This window comes from Nomascus leucogenys, chromosome 13 (genome assembly GCF_006542625.1).
Source record: "Nomascus leucogenys isolate Asia chromosome 13, Asia_NLE_v1, whole genome shotgun sequence".
Taxonomy (NCBI): Eukaryota; Metazoa; Chordata; class Mammalia; order Primates; family Hylobatidae; genus Nomascus; species Nomascus leucogenys.
This window is the reverse complement of record NC_044393.1, coordinates 12,700,130-12,717,985: the sequence shown is the minus strand read 5'-3', so window position 1 is coordinate 12,717,985 and position 17,856 is coordinate 12,700,130. Positions and strand designations below refer to the sequence as shown.

At 49.3% G+C, this 17,856-nt stretch overlaps 1 protein-coding gene across 2 annotated transcripts in view; it reads right to left on the bottom strand.

Annotated features, from left to right (window-relative positions):
- NFATC2 (nuclear factor of activated T cells 2) overlaps positions 1–17,856 on the bottom strand; it is a 155,026-nt gene that overhangs the window by 10,041 nt on the left and 127,129 nt on the right. Inside the window, exon 10 of one of the 2 annotated variants that reach the window (XM_030826422.1) lies at positions 1,461–1,548. The exons of the other annotated variant lie outside the window; for it this stretch is intronic. Coding sequence (XP_030682282.1) covers positions 1,505–1,548 — 44 coding nt within the window. The 3' untranslated portion in view covers positions 1,461–1,504. The remainder of the gene's footprint in view (positions 1–1,460; positions 1,549–17,856) is intronic. 2 annotated transcript variants of the gene reach the window in all.

Genomic DNA, 17,856 nt, shown 5'->3' with positions numbered 1-17,856 from the left:
ATTTTTTGTAGTGATGGGGTTTCACCATGTTGGCCAGGCTGGTCTCGAACTCCTGCCTTGCCTCGGCCTCCCAAAGTGCTGGGATTACAGGCGTGAGCCACCGTGCCTGGCCCTTCCCCTCTGACTTGTCTCAAAACGGAAAAGGCCTGTTACTTGAAACAGAGCTCTCCCAGACCTCTGCTTTGCGCTAAGTAACTTCCCAGTGTTCATCTTCTCCAGGGAAACCTGGCCATACTTGAGTGAGGCTCAGTGAAAAGAACATAAAACCCTCAATAGGACTGTAGCCCAAAGCTGTGGGTGGGGTCTGAAGAGTGCTGCAGCAGTAGTAAATCCCCTCCCAGGTCACGCTGGTCAGAGTCAGCCACAGGCCTGAGCCGCTGGCTTGCCAAAGTCCCCAAGCCCAAGACACACATTAAGAAGGCACCGCCCTTCAACAAGTTCCCTGAGGGGCTTACAACCTCAGCACTGATATTTTACTTGCATTTTTATCCTGATTCCTTGGATGCAAAGTCCTGAGGAGGGAGAGTGGCAGATGGCTGGAGAATGTGCTCCTCCCCCACAGGGCTTCCTTCTGCCATAGGGAAGTAGGGGTTCATCTCAGCGGGCCCCATCCTCTGGCAATCATGCTTCTGAAGCGTCAGCTCCCCTGGGTGTGCTAATATAAGCTCTAAGATGGGCTGGGCATTGTGTGTGCTGGTTTATTCCAATTAGAATATGGAGAAGATTAAATAACAGCAACAGCATCTAAGAAGCTGAGGCACAGAGAGGTAATGCAACCTTCCTCAATGTCTCATCTGGACTTCACACCCCAGGGCCTCCTGAAACCTGCACGATAAGGTCGTCTTAGCGGCCAGGCTCTTCTGTGGAGGCCCAGCGAGGTGGATCTGCTGGGTGAGGGGCTCAGCCGAGCACCCTGGGAAACTCAGTTCAAGGGGCTGATTTCAAAGTAGCAGAATCATGCGACTTCAAAAGCCACAACAAGGAAGCCCCCGGGAGGAGCTGAAACCTTGAGTGGAGGGAATCAGGATTGGAAATGACCTAAGCACAGGGCGGGGCTTCCTCAGTGGCTTCTTAGGTAGGTTTTCTGACCTCCCTGCCCACTCTGCTGTTCCCCAGTGCCGAACACCCGCCACGGATGGAGAGCCTCATTTAACTGGACACCCACAACAAAGTGTGCAAAACCAAAAAGGAGCAGGCTCCAAAGACGTTGCTGCATTTTGGGGAGCATGCAAGTTACCAGGGCCTCATCCCCCCTTCTCCCGCCCAACCCTGAGATTCTCAGGGAGGTCCCCAGGAGTGTCCACTTCAGGAGTGGAGGGGTCTAGCCCTTAAGAGCAGGAGAATGAGAAGAGAGGGCCTTCAGCTTGTCAAGTTTTCTTATACTTAAAAAAAAAAAAAAAATTCAAGTTAAGGAAACACACAGCTGGAAAACAAAAGGAGAAGCAGAAGATATCGATTACCTTTAACTTTGATTTCTCGGATCAAAGATCACAGTCATTCTGTTTCATAATATGTTTTGTATCCAGCTAAGGTGTGTGTCTATCAGCTCTGAAAAAGATTTGCAAAATCATTTTTGAGAAGAAAAAAATCACCTTTGATCTCTCTTACGCTTCCAACTCATGCCAATATCATCCAAGCCCAGGAGGGAACTTAACCCTTTGGCTGTAGTTTAAGCCAAAATTCTGCAACATCTTAGCATTTACATCTTAGCATTTGCGCCAGAATTAACCCAACACTAGGGTAATAATCATGGAGATGAGGGGCTCTGTGCAAAGTGCATTACATTATGTGGGGTGCAGGTTGCGGGGAGCGTGTTCCGGGTGGACAAAAGGGCTGCTGTGGGTATGTGATGGGGTTTCAAATCATGGCCAACTACAAAGAGAAAATTAAAAAGCTGGTTTTTGCTGCAGTCAAAGGAAAATCAGAATTTCATTAAAGATCTACTCAACTGTTATCTTCCTTCAGGCATCTACAGATACTAAACTGGGCCCCAGTTTCCTTCTTACTAGTGATGTCACCTCTGGTCAGGGAAATTCATAAAACTGCACATTTTCTTCCTGTTTTTTGTCAACAATGGAAAAAAAAGCTCCTGCCCTATCAGAACAACGAAGGCACTTGAAGAGAATGAGACCTGGGGAGTCTGTTGTAAATAAACCCCTCTCTACATCTGTAAAATACCTGTGGCTTTCAAAACACCTGTCTTCCCAATCCCCTTTGGCCGAATTGGAATACCCAAGTCCATTCCAAATGCCTGATTTAGAAATGTTTTCCGAGTCCAATTTCTTACAGGGAGTAATGTAGCGTTATTAGAAATGTCAAGTAAACTAGGATGCTTTTTCAAATAGAGGCATAAGCTCCCTGAAATCTCATCTTCAAGGGAGACAGAACGCTCACTAAATGAGATCCTTTCAGTGCTTATGCAGTTAGAGGCCTGGATTTCCAAATGTTAGGCTCCAACAGGAATTGGCTAGTTGGGGTTGGCTACTGCTGCCCTGGGGCAAAAGAAGCACTTCATCTCTCCTCCTTTTCTGACCATGCATCTCAGGCCATCTCCCAAAGCAAACATTTCCAGGTAGATGTGGCCCTAAGGCAGCTCCCACACTAAACTGCCCAGTCTCCACTTGAAACTGACTTCTTCCAAGTCCAAGAGCAGACAGTACTGTCAGATAATTCACTCAGGGTCTTAAAATACCACCTCTATCCTGACGATGGCCACATTAATGTTTTTAACCCAGACCATCACTCCTGAACTTCAGACTGCAATATCTACCTGCCCACAGGTCATCTCGAACTTCACAGGGCCAAAACCCATCTGTGGATCCTCACCCCTGCTCCCTCTCTCCTCCCCGTGTCTCACCTGTTCCCATGATGGGAAACACACACATTCTCTCTTTCCAGTTGTTCAGCCAACCTAAGTGTGTTCCCTGAGTCCTTGTTCACAGCCCACATCCCACCCGCCCATACATGCTTCTGGATTTACCCCAGATAGATAGCCAAAAACCAACAACCTCCACTGCTGCCCCCGGCCCTACAGCAGGGTGATCCTGTTGGAACTTATGTTAGAGCAGCCACTCCCTGTCCTGCTCAGTTGACAGCTCTGAAGTTCTGTAATGACCAACATGTTTTCACTTTATCCATATCTATCTACTCATTTAAGGAGCACTTAAGTGGATCTCAGGCGTCAGGCACAGGTCTGAAGTCAATCCCTTGGAAGAGTCGTTTGAATCTAGTTGGAACCCCAGGGACCGGGCTCTTCAGACCATCCAGCTAGAACACGAGCTCTCTCTCCAAACCTTCAAACACCAAACCACATGGTGCCCAGTGTTAATATGGGGGGCAGGGGGCACAATGGCGCTATCTCAGGGGACTCGAGAAACCAAGCCCTGTTCTGTCACCTTCTCAGAGAGATAGAAAGCATCACATGATGGCTCCGTCTGTAGCATTCGGAGGTGCAGCTTCCTGTTTAGTCATAGAGTTTCACTCTTTGTCAGCTTCTTTGTGGAAGACAGAGGCAGGGCCTGTCTTCATTCAACTGAGGCCTGAAATCAACTCGGGACCAGACCACCGCCAAACACCCTCCTCCACAGGCGGCTACTCGCTGTGCCTTCCTTCATCCTCACAGACATCTCCGGGGGTGGTGGTGAGAGTTCCATTTCTCAGGTCAAGTTAGTAAGGCGGAGAAAGATGGGGCAACTTGTCCAGGAACAGCCTCCTAGCATTGGGTAGAGACCAGATGTGGCCCCAGCTCTATGGGTACTAGTCCTGGGCTAGGGTTTCCCCAATTTGAAAGATCCTCTGGCTGCCCTGGGGCCTCTGTTAAAATGTAGATTGACATCAGAAGCTCTTGGAACGTAAGCACTTCAACAGTGCCTCTGCCTCAGTCTCCCCGAGCCTCAGTTTCCTCAGCCACGAGATGGGGATGAGAACACTTCCTTGGCAAAGTCACTGAAGATTAAATGAGATGCTATAGGCCAGGCACAGTGGCTCACGCCTGTAATCCCAGAACTTTGGGAGGCCGAAGTGGGCGGATCACTTGAGGTCAGGAGTTTAAGACCAGCCTGGCCAATAGGATGAAACCCCGTCTCTACTAAAAATACAAAAATTAGCTGGGTGTGATGGCAGGTGCCTGTAACCTCAGCTACCTGGGAGGCGGAGGTTGAAGTGAGCCGAGATGGTGCCACCGCACCCCAACCTAGGCAACAGAGCGAGACGGTCTCAAAAAAATAAAAATAAATGAGATGCTATAGCTGGCTCATTGGCATGTGTTTATTAAGCCCACAATATGGTCCCCTAAAGAAGATGGAAGAGAAAGAGACAAAGACCAGTCTAAAAGTGGCCACTCCAATAACCACGGATACCATTCTGTTTCCCTACATGTTTAAATGGGAGGTAAGACCACTGATCTGTGTTAATGTGCCGGTCAGTTGTCCGTAATATGGAGACAGGACATCAAGAGAAAAGGCAGTATTTAGACTTACTACACAGTCCCTAAGTGTCAACTACAAATCCTCCCAAAGACACAGGGGTACCTCAAAAACCACAATTACTTTTGCGCCAACCTAATACAAGGTTACAGCCTAAGACCTATACCGTGGCCTTGCATTATTACCCCCGCAGGCATAAACTGGTGAGTCATCCCACTGGTCCTATGGACTAGATGATAATTTAGGATGTGAATTAGAAGTGGTTCACTGATGAGCTTAATCAATGGCGATAATTTTCATGAAAACACACGGGGTCAACAAATAGCCATTACAGACAAAAGTACAGACCCAAGAATCTGTCTCCTTGACAAATATACAACTAGCTTCCCAGACTTCTGAGCTCACAGGCATGCACGTTTGAATGGGGTGGAATTTAAGGGAAACCCTGCGTGCATCTCCGTGGTGGAGCCAATGGGAATCAGGCACTGGTCTAAGGGACGTCCAGTTTTGTGTTTCTACGATGCAAGTCAGATGCCCCCTCCTAGCCAGTGTAGAACATGCTACCATGGTCTCCATTGTCTGCTTTTCTGCAATGATTGCTCATCAGCTTACAATCTAGGGAGAAACAATTGGTGACTTTCTCAACTAAGCTGCCCGATAAGGAAGGACTAACCAACTGTGTAAACTCAGACCTGAACTGCCCATTTCTATTCTCCAGTTCAGCAGAATTTCTTCTGATTACAAGCAACTAAGCTGCACCTCTCCTATCAAGCAACCACATGGCTTCTAAAGTAGCAACCACAGGCAGGAAAGCATTCTAAACAAACCACAGTTTACTTCCTTGTCCTTCAGCCAGTTCATCACCACCTCGGCCCCAACCCTCTGCTAAGAAACATCAGCCAACAGCACAAGCCCTGCAAAATAACTTGCTGCCTTTGGAAAAAAAAAAAAAAAAAAAAGGCAAAAGAAAAGCACTTGTTACTATATTGAATTGAGACACAGGAAACAAACAGTAATTCAAACCCACAAATCAGTCTGTGATCACAAATGAGATAATAAAATAAATACCTGAGTTTTTGGGAAGACATATACCATAAACCCCCTCTGGGGGTTAGAGGAATTAACCAAACATGTCTTTTAAGACATTTGAGTATATGTCTCTTTGCTTATCCAAGAGAGATGGAATTGTGAGCAGGTCAGACACTCCCAGGTGGATTAGCAGGTGGGAGCAGTAAGAAAGATTTCCACCCTAACTTGCTTTGCTCATGTCACAGAATCATGCAAAACTTCCCCCTCTTCTGGGAGAAGGTGCAAACCCCCTGGCCTGGCTTCATAAAGATCTTTCTTCAAATACCAACATGGCCCCTGATTCTTAGAAAGAATTCACTGGATATTTATTGAATCTTCCAGCCCAGTCTCCAACTCACCCTCCCATAAGTTCACCTTCCAGATCATTCTGTGTTTGCCCACATATGCTAGGACCAGCTCACAGCACAGCCCCAACATGGGACACCCCCTCCCCGCAACACATCCACATTCTCCCGAAGCCCAACTCAAGCCCACGTCCTGGAAGCAGGCATCCCTGGACATGTCAGTTTCTTCCACAAAACTCTGGATCTATCTTTTGTATTTTAAGTCTTGGATTTCCCATAAGAGATGTCAACCATACTCCCTCCATACTTTCCAGATTCACAGGCAAGAGAAGCCACTAGGCTGCCTGCAAAGAAATTTCTCAAGATCTGAGTAGGGACCAGGCTCTGTCTTAAATTTCTCCAAGTGAGACCCACAGGCGTGGCCCTTGCACATACTGCTATCAACTCAAAGGCCACCTGGAGTGACCAGCAAGGACTGTATTCATGGGTGACACTGCACCACGTGTTCCTAAAAGACAGTAGCTCCCAGCACATGCAGACAGAACCATCATTCCTGATTCACCCCTTGATCAAACCTTTCACCTATACAGTCCCTGCTACGCACTGAGTTATGCCCCACCACACCCGCCAAATTTCTACATTGAAGCCCTAACCCCCTCTGTGATGGTGTTTGGAGATGGGGCCTTTGGGAGATAATTAGGGCTTGGTGAGGTCATGAAGGTGGGGTGATGGGATTAGTGGCCTAAGAAGAAAGGCCACCAGAGGTCAGTCTCATTGTCTCACAGGAGAACAACAATGGGAGAAAAGGTGACTGTCTGCAAGCCAGGACCTAAGCAGGTCCTCTCCAGAACCTATCTTGACAGGATTCTCCAGAATCCTGGTCTTGAATTGCTAGCCTCTAGAATTGTGAGAAGATAAATTTCTGTTATTTAGGCCACCCAGTCTATGATATTTTGTTATGCAGCCCGAGCTGACTGATACAGTCCCCAAAGTACATTCCTCTCCAAAGTCTCGGTCTATGCTCACGAGGTAGGCATCTGGCCAGTGAAGTCATCGAGGTCCAGGTAAGCAGACATCCCTCTATTTTAGGTCCAGCATCTCATGGCTGGTCCGTGGCAGGGGTTGAACAAGGAGCAGACCCTGATATCCCCACCGCCACACCTTTGTGTCGCTTGGCTGATGCCTAGGAGGCCCTCTTTTTTCTCTGCATCTGAATCCTGCTTGTCTGCCCATGATCAGGCCCAAATCTCTGTTTCTTGCAGCCAACAGCTCCTCCCTTTCTCAGCTGTCCTGGTGAGGGGCTCACACCCTGGGGTCAGAGTCACAGGGACACACAGACAGCTGGGGTCCAAATCCCAGCTCTGCCACATCCTTTCATGGAACTTGAGGCAAATCCTAACCCTCTCTGTGCCTCCTCTGTTAAAGGTGGGCAAAAACTATCCCCAGCTTCTAAGGTTTTTAGAGAGAATCTGAGTCAATGCATGCAAAGTTCTTCAAACGTGCAAGGCACATCATAACTCTGCACCACATTACTTGTTTTGGGAATCAGAACCAATCTTTTAAGTCCTTGAGCCTCAGTTTTTCTCATCTGTTGTATGGGAGTGCATATACACGGCACCATGCCAAGCTAAGAAATAACCAAAAGTAGCAGCTATTTCTATTAGCAGCAGCAGTGTGTCTCAGCCGTCACACAGAGGACGCTTGTTAACAGACTGAATTGATGACGGCCAGTCCACCCTCTTCCACCAAAGCACTTTCACCTTTGAAGCTATTTCTGCATTTTCAGAATGGGCGGGGCTAAGATCAGCCATGTTCTCAGAGATGCATTTTCACATCCTGCTGAGAGGGGCCCCTCCCAGGCCTCGCTGCGCCCTAGTGTGCGCAGACTGCTTTGGGCCGGCGACCTGCAGAGCAACGTGAGTCACCGACGCTCTCTGCAAACCAGAGGCCTCCGGAAACCAGCCCAGACAGCAGACTCACAAGCACCCCGCCACCAGCCATTTTATGGGCAAGATCTTGGGGCTTACGAGAAAGATGCCACACCACGTGCCAAATTGTCCCCAGCTCTTGGGATGAGTAGACATGGTAATTCTGAGACTCTGGTTTCTAGTAAAAGGGGCTCACTGGGAGGAGAGGGTGTCACTGGCAGATCAGTTTGTGGCCAGGAAGGCACCAAGCCCCAAGATGGCAAGAGGAGCCACCTGCTTTGAGTTGAGCTCCTGGAAGAGAAATGCATCAGATACCAGCCAAGCAACACCAGACAGCACATGCCCCCCAAATTAGCTTCCAGGGGCCGTAAGGCATCCTCCTTTGTCCTCCCCCAACCCACTCTCCACCACTAGACTTCATTGATGCCTTTCAAACCCCAGATCCATATGCAACGCGAGGCCAACAGAGCAGTACCGAGGCTGCTCTTTGGGACTGGAGCCGCCACTCAGGAAGATGTGAGGCAGGCAATCACATTCACCTCGAGTTCCTAAGGAACTGCGGGTGTGCAGTCGCCATGACCGCACACGTGTCATCTCACTGTGCCTCACCAGCAGGTCTGTTTGCATGTGCCATGTTCGTAGAAGCTTGGCATCAGATAAGTCACAGCCTCGCAGGCAAGCTTTTATAGGCACTGCCTTTCAGCTGTGCATGGCTGCTGTGGCCCTGGTTTTTTGGGAGGGAGTAGCATGAATCAGATCACAGAACCCCGTATCTTGAAACCTGTGACATTTTAACACCAACCCCTCACTGGTTGGTAATACCCTCATTAAGGCACAGACCTCATCTGTCTCGTCTACTGCTGTATCCCCAGCACCTAGGACAGAGCCCGGCACATAATAGGTGCTCAGTAAAAATCTCAAGGAGGAATGATTGGGTGAAAGAATAACTACCACATCCTAATTGATAGGACTTGCCCAGAATTTTTCCAATCAGGTCTGGCTTTCAACTGCCTCCCAGAGCGCAGCAACCTCTGTCTCCCAGGTTCAAGCGATTCTCCTGCCTCAGCCTCCTGAGTAGCTGGGATTATAGGCATCCGCCACCATGCCCAGCTAAATTTTGTATTTTTAGTAGAGACAGGATTTCAACATGTTGGCCAAGCTGGTCTCAAACTCCTGACCTCATGTGATCCACTGGCCTTGGCCTCCCAAAGTGCTGGGATGACAGGTGTGAGCCACCACATCCAGCCTATATATATATGTTGTTAATCCTCATGGTCATCCCATGAAGTAGGTATTGACTGCCCTCATTACACAGTTGAAGAAACCAAGTCTCCGAGAGAGTAACAAACCCAGGTTCTGCAGCTATTACGTAGAGAGCAGTGTGGCTCAGGCTACTTGAAGATAGAAATTCCTTTTCACTTACCACCTGGCAACAAGAATACGCTTCTCTGAATGCAGCACAGCACAAACACTGGTCCTTGGGAGACCCTAGCTTTTATCAGGGTTGGGTAGTAGAAATCACCCACATGGTATACAAAGAAAAATGGGGGTGACAGTGTTGGCATCGTTGTTAGCTTTGGGTAACCTGTGGCGGGGAGCAGACGTTGAGATTTAAGAAGCAAAGTGCGGCTTGGCCCCCTCGGGACCACTAACTATGCCAAGCCCGGTACACATCTAAAAGGTGAAATGGTGCTGGTGTATTACAGGAGTTAAAGCCAAGGCCTGGGCTGCAGAGAGGAATGACTGGAGCGCCCCGGCTTGCTTCCATTGGCAATGTTCTCCAGCAGAAGAGGAAAACGTAGGCTCAATTCCCACAGACCCACCAGCAACCGGGGTTTCTAGACCTCACGGAGCCCAGGCCTTCCTGTGGTATCAGTCTGATTCTGGCTTTGGGCCTGGGGGCACCTGCAGCTCACATAAGCCATCTTCTCTAGAGAGGGTGTAACATCTTAGCTCCATAGCGGGGCCTGTCTGAAAGCGAAATTCAAGTCACCTCCCAAGGGTGACAGGAGTCAGCGGCTTCCACAGCAGAAGCCTGGGTGTTACAACCACTTGCTGGCTGTCTCGTCAGAATTCCATCTTGATCGACTCTCCCTAGCCGCCTGCCAGTACCCACCCACTGTCAGGACCCAGGGATCCTACTTGGCCTTTAAGACTGAAGACGATCTGCTTCTCTCCCTCACTCTCCCCTAGTCCACAGTCTTCCTTACTATACGCTATTCACATCAAGCCTGCTCACGCCCCAGGGCCTTTGCACCTGCTGTTCTCTCTATCTGGACTCCTGCTTTTGCCTTAGACACCTGCTGTTCTCTCTACCTGGACTGCTACTCTTGCCTTAGACGTTTGCAGGGCTCTCTTGATAAGACCTCTTCTCAAATGCCACCTCCCCTGAGGTGCTCCCCTTACTGGAATGGCAAGCAGGCCTCCATGACACCCCATCATGCCCTGTCCCCCAGCCTGCTTTCTCTTCCAACAGAGCACTTGGCACCCCCAGTTTCACCATTTATATTTTCAAACTGCAAGCTGTAAGAGGGCCAGGACTTTGAGCCTCTTCACTGTGTTAGCCCCAGCAGTGAGCAATAAACAGCTGTTGGATGAATGAATGATTTAACGAAAGAATGGACAAATAAATTAACCGACTATGGCTTCCGGGTATTGGCAACCCAGTGCTGACTTCATCTTATGGACATCGGGTGCTGTAGTCCTCAGCTCTGTAGAGCAGATTCCAAGGAAACTGGGAATCACGCTTCGTGGTCACGAAGGAAGAGACAGTGCCTCTGAGCTCTTGCTCACGCTGCACTCCTGCCTGGCACCCCATCTCCCCTGCTAACTAGTGAAATCCTGATCCCAAAGCTGCAGAGGCCCACAGCCCCTAGGGCACCCAGCCACGTGCCTGGCATTTGGAAGGCTTATTCAACTGCTGAGCAGATGGGGTCAGGACGAGAACCGTGGAGTCTGGAACCCTGAGCCTTCATTTTCCACTCGGTTCAACTTAAAGAAGGAGAAATTGTTTCTCCGTTTGTAAATATCTCCATCCTGAGCTTATTTCATACGCCAACTGGGACATGGCTAGAAATTGCCCATGTAAAGACCGTAGCAAGAAGCAGGTTTTAAGAGCAGCAGATCCTCAGGAAACCTGAGCCGTTTAGAGACAGGAGGGCCAGGCTTCCAACTAAAGTCCTCTGTGGCCCAACCCTCGGCATCCATCCACTCAGGCCACTGAGTGTCCGGGGGAGGCCAAAGCCAGTTTCTCAAGCATTTCCCACCCATGTGGCAGGGTCGGTGGCTGGGAAGGACAGTGAGCCTCGTGAGAAGTGGCTCTTTACTCCTAGTATGAAAGACGACTTTTAGCAGGCTTTGAAAAACACCATAAAAATTCAATACTGGCCAGGTGTGGTGGCTCACGCCTGTAATCCCAGCACTTTGGGAAGCCGAGACGGGCAGATCACTTGAGGTCAGGAGTTCGAGACCAGCCTGGCCAACACAGCGAAATCCCATCTCTACTAAAAATACAAAAATTAGCCGGGTGTGGTAGTGTGTGCCTGTAATCCCAGCTACTCGGAAGGCTAAGGCAGGAGAATCCCATGAACCCAGGAGGCGGAGGTTGCAGTGAGCCAAGATCATGCCATTGCACTCCAGCCCAGGCAACAGCTTAAGACTGTCTCCAGGAAAAAAAAAAAAAAATTAGCTGGGCATGATGGCATGCACCTGTAGAGGACTACTCAGGAAGCTGAGACAGGAGAATCACTTGAACCGAGGAGGTGGAGGTCGAAGTGAGCTGAGATCATGCCACTGCACTCCAGCCTGCATGACAGAGCGAGACTCCATCTCATAAAAGTAAAAAAAAAAAATCAATACTGTACAATGTCCATTTTCCCCTCATTGAGCTACAGATTCAAGAATATAAAGAAGATTTAAAATTCAACGTGACTCTGTGGCACCCGAAAAGCTGGCTCCAACGTGGACATGGAAAACGCAAAGGCCACAAACAGCCAAGATGCTTCTGAGGGACAACAAGCTGGGACTAGACCTGCCAGAAATTAAGCATTTGTACAGAGCTGTTGCAATAAAGACAATGTGTATCATACCCCTACAGATATAGCCAATTATTGTCAATTTAAAAAAAAGACATCATGTTATTGGCTAGACACAGACAAAAGCTGACTTACTCAACAAAGCCAGAGCCCAGGCCGGGCGCGGTGGCTCACGCCTGTAATCTCAGCACTTTGGGAGGCCGAGGCGGGTGGATCACGAGGTCAGGAGATCGAGACCATCCTGGCTAACACGGTGAAACCCCGTCTCTACTAAAAATACAAAAAATTAGCCAGGCGTGGTGGCAGGCGCCTGTAGTCCCAGCTACCCAGGAGGCTGAGGCAGGAGAATGGCGTGAACCCGGGAGGCGGAGCTGGCAGTGAGCCGAGATCACGCCACTGGCACTCCAGCCTGGGCGACAGAGCGAGACTCTGTCTCAAAAAAAAAAAAAAAAAAAAAAAGCGAAATATTAGGACATTTATGAGACAGTTGAGAATTTGAACATTGAGTTTGATAATATTAAAGAATTCTTCATTTTTAGGTGTGATAACAATATCAGGGGAAAATTGTTTGTTTTTTTAAAGTCATCTTTTAGAAAAATGTAACCGAAAGATTTGCCAGAAAACATTTTCTACACAGAAGAGCTCAGAGGAAATGACTATCCCATTGTTCTTTAAGCTTAGGGGGAGGGGTAAGTACACAGTATGTGTTTGTGTTGTCACATATATTTTAAACGTATTTATATGCATTTAATAAAAGCAATTTATTATTTAAAGGAAAGGAAGAGAGGGAGAGAAAGGGAGGTAGAGAGAAGAAAGAAGGGAATGAAGGAGGGAGGAAGAGAGGGAAGGAAGGCGGTGGGGAAGGGATTATTTGGAGAGAAGGAAGACAAAAGGAGACAGGTCTCCTTTGCACCCACCATACAAGAGCTGGTATTTTTGCACATCCTGGCACATCTAGAGAGCATTCTAACACACTTAGGGCAGGAGAATGTCACCTCTCAGAGAGGCCTTCCTTGATGACCCTGTCTAAAGTCTTCTCTCCCCCAGCACCCTGTTTCCTTTCTTCATGGCATGTGTCACCAGCTGAAATCTATTTCTTTCTGGCATTTTTTTCTTCCTTACTAGACTAAGAACCACAGAGCAGGAACCTCACTTCATTCACCCAGCCCCTACCACTTTACCTGGCTGAGAGCAGGTGTTGATAGATGACAATGGTGATGGTGATAATGATAGTGGTGGCAACGGTGGTATTTGGTATCTACTGCGTATTTACTCTGTGCCAGGCCTTGTTCTAAGCAATCTACATGTACTAACCCACCCAATGTTCACAGTGACCCACGAGGTAAGTGTTATAATGATTACTCCCATTTTGCAGTTCAGTAAATCAAGGCTCAGTGAGGCGAAGGGCCTCGATCAGGTTACGCAGGTAGCACGTGGCCGAGCAATGATTTACATCCAGAAGTTCTGGTTCCAGGGCCTACCCTGGATTCCTGCCTTGCTGATAACATTTCATTCAATAGTAAAGACAGAAGCTTTTTTTCAGGCCTAAAGTGACCCTGAGTTAACCACTGAAGTTCAAGGAGGAGCTGATGAAACCTAATTATTTCTCCTGCCCATACTAGCCCCAGTGTTCTTTATCCATGCACACACACATACACACACCCATATACACACACAGTATAACTACACCTGGCCACACTACAAACCATAGTGCAAGGTCCTGAAGCAATGCAATTGTCTTTTTTTTTTTTTGAGACGGAGTCTTGCTCTTTCTCCCAGGCTCGTGTGCAATAGCACAATCTCAGCTCACTGCAGCTTCTGCCTCCCAGGTTCAAGCAATTCTCCTGCCCTAGCCTCCTGAGTAGCTGGGATTACAGGCGTGCGCCACCACGCACAGCTAATTTTTGTATTTTTAGTAGAGACAAGGTTTCAGCATGTTGGCCATCCTGGTCTCGCACTCCTGACCTCAAGTGATCCACCTGCCTTGGCCTCCCAAAGTACCGAAATTCCAGGCGTGAGCCACGGCGCCCGGCCCAAAGCAACGCTCTTTGACTTGTTTGCTGCCCGGCACACAGTAGGCACTCTGCAGATGTGTTGAGTAGAACTGACCAAAGTGCAAGAAATTTGGGCCAGGATGCCACACTTTCCAAAACAGAGGTCCCAACCTCAGTGAGAAAACATGACGATTAGGAGCCCCATTAGGGTGAGCGAGCCCCTCTTTGAAATTCAAGGCCCCCACAGGAGGGGGCCCTAACCCCATTATTACACCCACCAAGCAGGAATTTACTTGACTGCTTTCCTTCCAGCTCCCCTTCCAGCCTTACAGAGGAGACCCTGAACAGCTAAGAACTCTGATAATAAGAAACCAAGGGCTGTAAGATCTGGAGTTTGAATTTAGGGAATTCTTTCCAGGATAGGCCTGGCCAGAGCCCATTTTGGGGTGAGCCCCCATGACTGGCACACTCCGGCATCACACAGCTGGGGGTGATTGGACTGCGGAAGGGGCCTGCAACCAAATGGGGTGGCCCTCTTAGATGGAGCCAAGCCATCTGCATTCTGAGTCACAAGGCCATCCTCAGAACCTTCTCCCTAATCGGAACAGAACAGGAAACTAGCATGCTGAGAGCTGCTGCCCCCTTCTCCAAACGGGCCAGGGGGTGGGCAGGAGCAGGGAGTTCCAGTTCCTGGGCTGAGGCATGAATTTCTCAGAACCCTGGCAGCCTGGAAAACACAGAGCTGGTTTCTGTTTTCCACCCCCAGAAACAGCCTGTAACCACAGCAGGAGGGAGGCCCCGCTGGCCCGGTCGGGAGCACCCTGGCCAGGCCAGGATGCAAACACTGCTGCTGTTTAGAGAGGGAAACCCTGGCCGGCTCACATGCCCAATTCCTGGGCGTCCCCGGCCACCTCATACTCTCTGCCAGCTGGGTCCACGGGGATGCTATCTTCGGGAGGAGTAGGGAGTTGGAACACAGCCCTCAGAACAGGGGTGCATGCCAGCTGGGCCAGACACTTGGCACGCAAAGGGGGTGCGATCTCGTAGGTCTCCCTGCAAAAGGAGTGCTTCTGTGTCCAAAACAAGCTGATGCCAAGCACAGCAGAACGACAAGGAGCACAGGAGGAGGAGAAGCGCAGGATGAGGCCGCCGACCCCACCCCCGCCCCGCCGACCCCGGCCCCCGATCCCCTCTGGCCCCCCCACCCCCCCCAGCATATGGAGCCGAGTGCAGTGTCCTGCTCTCCAGGCAGCCAGCTCCCGGGTTTCACAATCCTTTCCATGGCACTCGAGTTTGCTGTCACAACAACTGCAGGATGACCCGGTGCTGGGCAGCACTGCTGGCTGGAGGTGAGAAATCGATTTTCTCACGGGCCCAGTGGCCAGCACATTTTTGAGGTCATGCCCCGGCCTGGCCTGTGGAGTCCCCCAAGCATCTGCCTCTGTCGATCCACTGTGCCCTCTGAGGCTGGACTGCATGGCACTAAGAGGGCCCTGGGTTCCAAAGCCATCCCGCTGAGAGGAGATAACAGCCTGATTCTAGGACCAGGACACAGTCTGTCTCCTCAGGGTTTATTCACTGGCAAATCTTGTTAGCAGATGCCAGAGGTTTTTATTTGCACTCCTGAACTCCCAAAGAAACATAGAGCATCTTTTTTCAGAAAAACCTAAAGAGGCGGGGTGTGGCAGCTCATACTGTAATCCTAGCACTTTGGGAGGCTGAGCTGGGAGGACTGCTTCAGGCCAGGAGTTCAAGACCAGCCTGGGCAACATAGTGAAACCCTGTCTTTACAAAATTAAGAGAAAACAGCCAGGAGTGGTGGCGCACGCCTATAGTCCAGCTGCCCAGGAGGCTGAAGTGGGAGGATTGCTTGAGCCTAGGAGTTCAAGGCTGCAGTGAGCCATGATGGCACCAGTGCACTCCAGCCTCGGTGACAGAGCAAGACCCTGTCCCCTCCAAAAACATTAAATAAAAATTTTAAAAACAAAACTAAAGAACATGTACAAATGTACTCACTTGCTATGGGACCTTGGACCAGTGACTTAACCTCCCTGGGCTACAGTTTCCTCATCTATAAAATGCCTCTGCGGCTGCCATGAGGGTTAAATGAGCTAATGCAGCAAAGTCTTAGAAGAATGTCTGGTAAACAGTAAACATCTAAGCATGAGCTGCTATTATTATTATTGTTCTTTTGTGACAAATAGTTTTAAATCATTTTAAACCCAGGCAGTCTCAGTTCTCAGTTTCATGCCTGGTTATTCATTCGATATTACAAATATTGGGTGAGCACCTTTTATGCAGGAAGCTGAGCCAGGTCTTTGAGCAAAGGGCGGACGTCAGCCAATGTTGTCAAGGGTTTCCCATGTGCAAAGCCAGCCCAGGGGCAGTCAGCAGTGCGGACAAGTCACAGCATTTGTCATCACTACCCAGAGACTCGAACTTGAGCAAGGGAGAAAAAAAAATAAATGGAAACACCTGAAAGAGACCATGTTCATTTCCGGGACTTCAAGGCAAGAGAGAACCCCTCCAGGTGCAGAGCGGAGACATTGTCAGAGCCTTGGAACGCTGGCCAGATTTCAAAAGTCACAGCAGAGAGCCAGGCATGATGGCTCACGCCTGTAATCCCAGCACTTTGGGAGGCTGAGATGGGCAGATCACCTGAGGTCAGCAGTTCAAGACCAGCCTGGCCAACATGGCAAAACCCTGTCTCTACTAAAAATACAAAGATTAGCCAGGTGTGGTGGCGCACACCTATAATCCCAGCTACTTGGGAGGCTGAGGCAGGAGAATCGATTGAACCCAGGAGGCAGAGGTTGCAGTGAGCAGAGATTGTGCCACTGCATTCCAGCCTGGGTGACAAAGCGAGACTCTGATTTAAAAAAAAAAAAAAGAAAGAAAGAAAGAAAGAAAGAAAAAAAAGTCACAGGAGAGCAGGATTTCCAGGCAGTGGTTAAGGCTGGGCAAAGGTTTGGAGGCAAGAAAGCCTCCGCACAGCCGCGAGTCATCCTCCCCTCACAGCTGATGGTGGGCGAGGCTGATCATGCATACACACAGCCGGAAACACAGCTCCAACCGGAACGGAAAGGTTTCTGTTTCTAAATCCTCATTTTTCACTCCAGCCTCTGGGGTCATTTCTAGACCTGAAATCTGCCTATTTCTTTTTAAAAATTCTCTCCTACGGGCTGGGCGTGGTTGCTAATGCCTGTAATCCCAGCACTTTGGGAGGCCGAAGTTGGATTCCTTGAGCTCAGGAGTTTTGAGACCAGCCTGGGCAACATAGTGAGACCCCATCTCTACAAAAAATAATTAGCCAGGTGTGGTGGCACATGCTGGTAATCCCCAGCAACTTGGGGAGCTGAGGTGGGAGGATCACTTGGGCCTGGGAGTTTGAGGCTGCAGTGAGCCATGATCGTACCATGGCACTCCAGCCTGAGTGACAGAGTGAGACCCTGTATCAAAAAAAAAAAAAATTCTAAAGAAAACACAATCAGGAGAAAGTCTCCCTTCTACTCTTGCTCAGTATTTCCTTGTGTGTCTGCATCTTATTAACAGACATTTAGCCTGTTTCCAGTCTCCTGCTACTACAGACAAGGCTGAAGTCAACATCCCACACACCACAGGCAGCAGGTATCCGGATGGACCTGGCTTCTTGAAGACAGATGAGGCTTATTGTGGTCCCTGAGTAGTTGGCCACCACCTGTCTCTGGGGATCCAGGAAAACCAAGAGCTCCTGAAGTCACCAAGCTCCATGCCAGAGAACACTGTGCAGGGCTGGGGACCAGTGACATGGAATCAACAGCCAGCCTGGCTCACAGCTGGGCCAGCACCTCTAAAGATACATTTCTAGAAGTGGGATATTCTGGATTAAAAGATGTGTGCATTCTAAATTTGGGTTCATTTCACCAAATTGCCCTTCAAAAGAGGTTCTACCCATGCAGATGCCCACCAATAATGACTGAGAGGACATGTTTCACACCCTCTCACCAACACCACACTTTATCAGCCTCCCTTCCTTCCGTTCCTCCTCCTCCTTTCCCTTTCTTTCTTGCCAATGTTGTCAATCTCACAGGAGGAAAAACTGACCCTGGTGTGGAACAATCCTG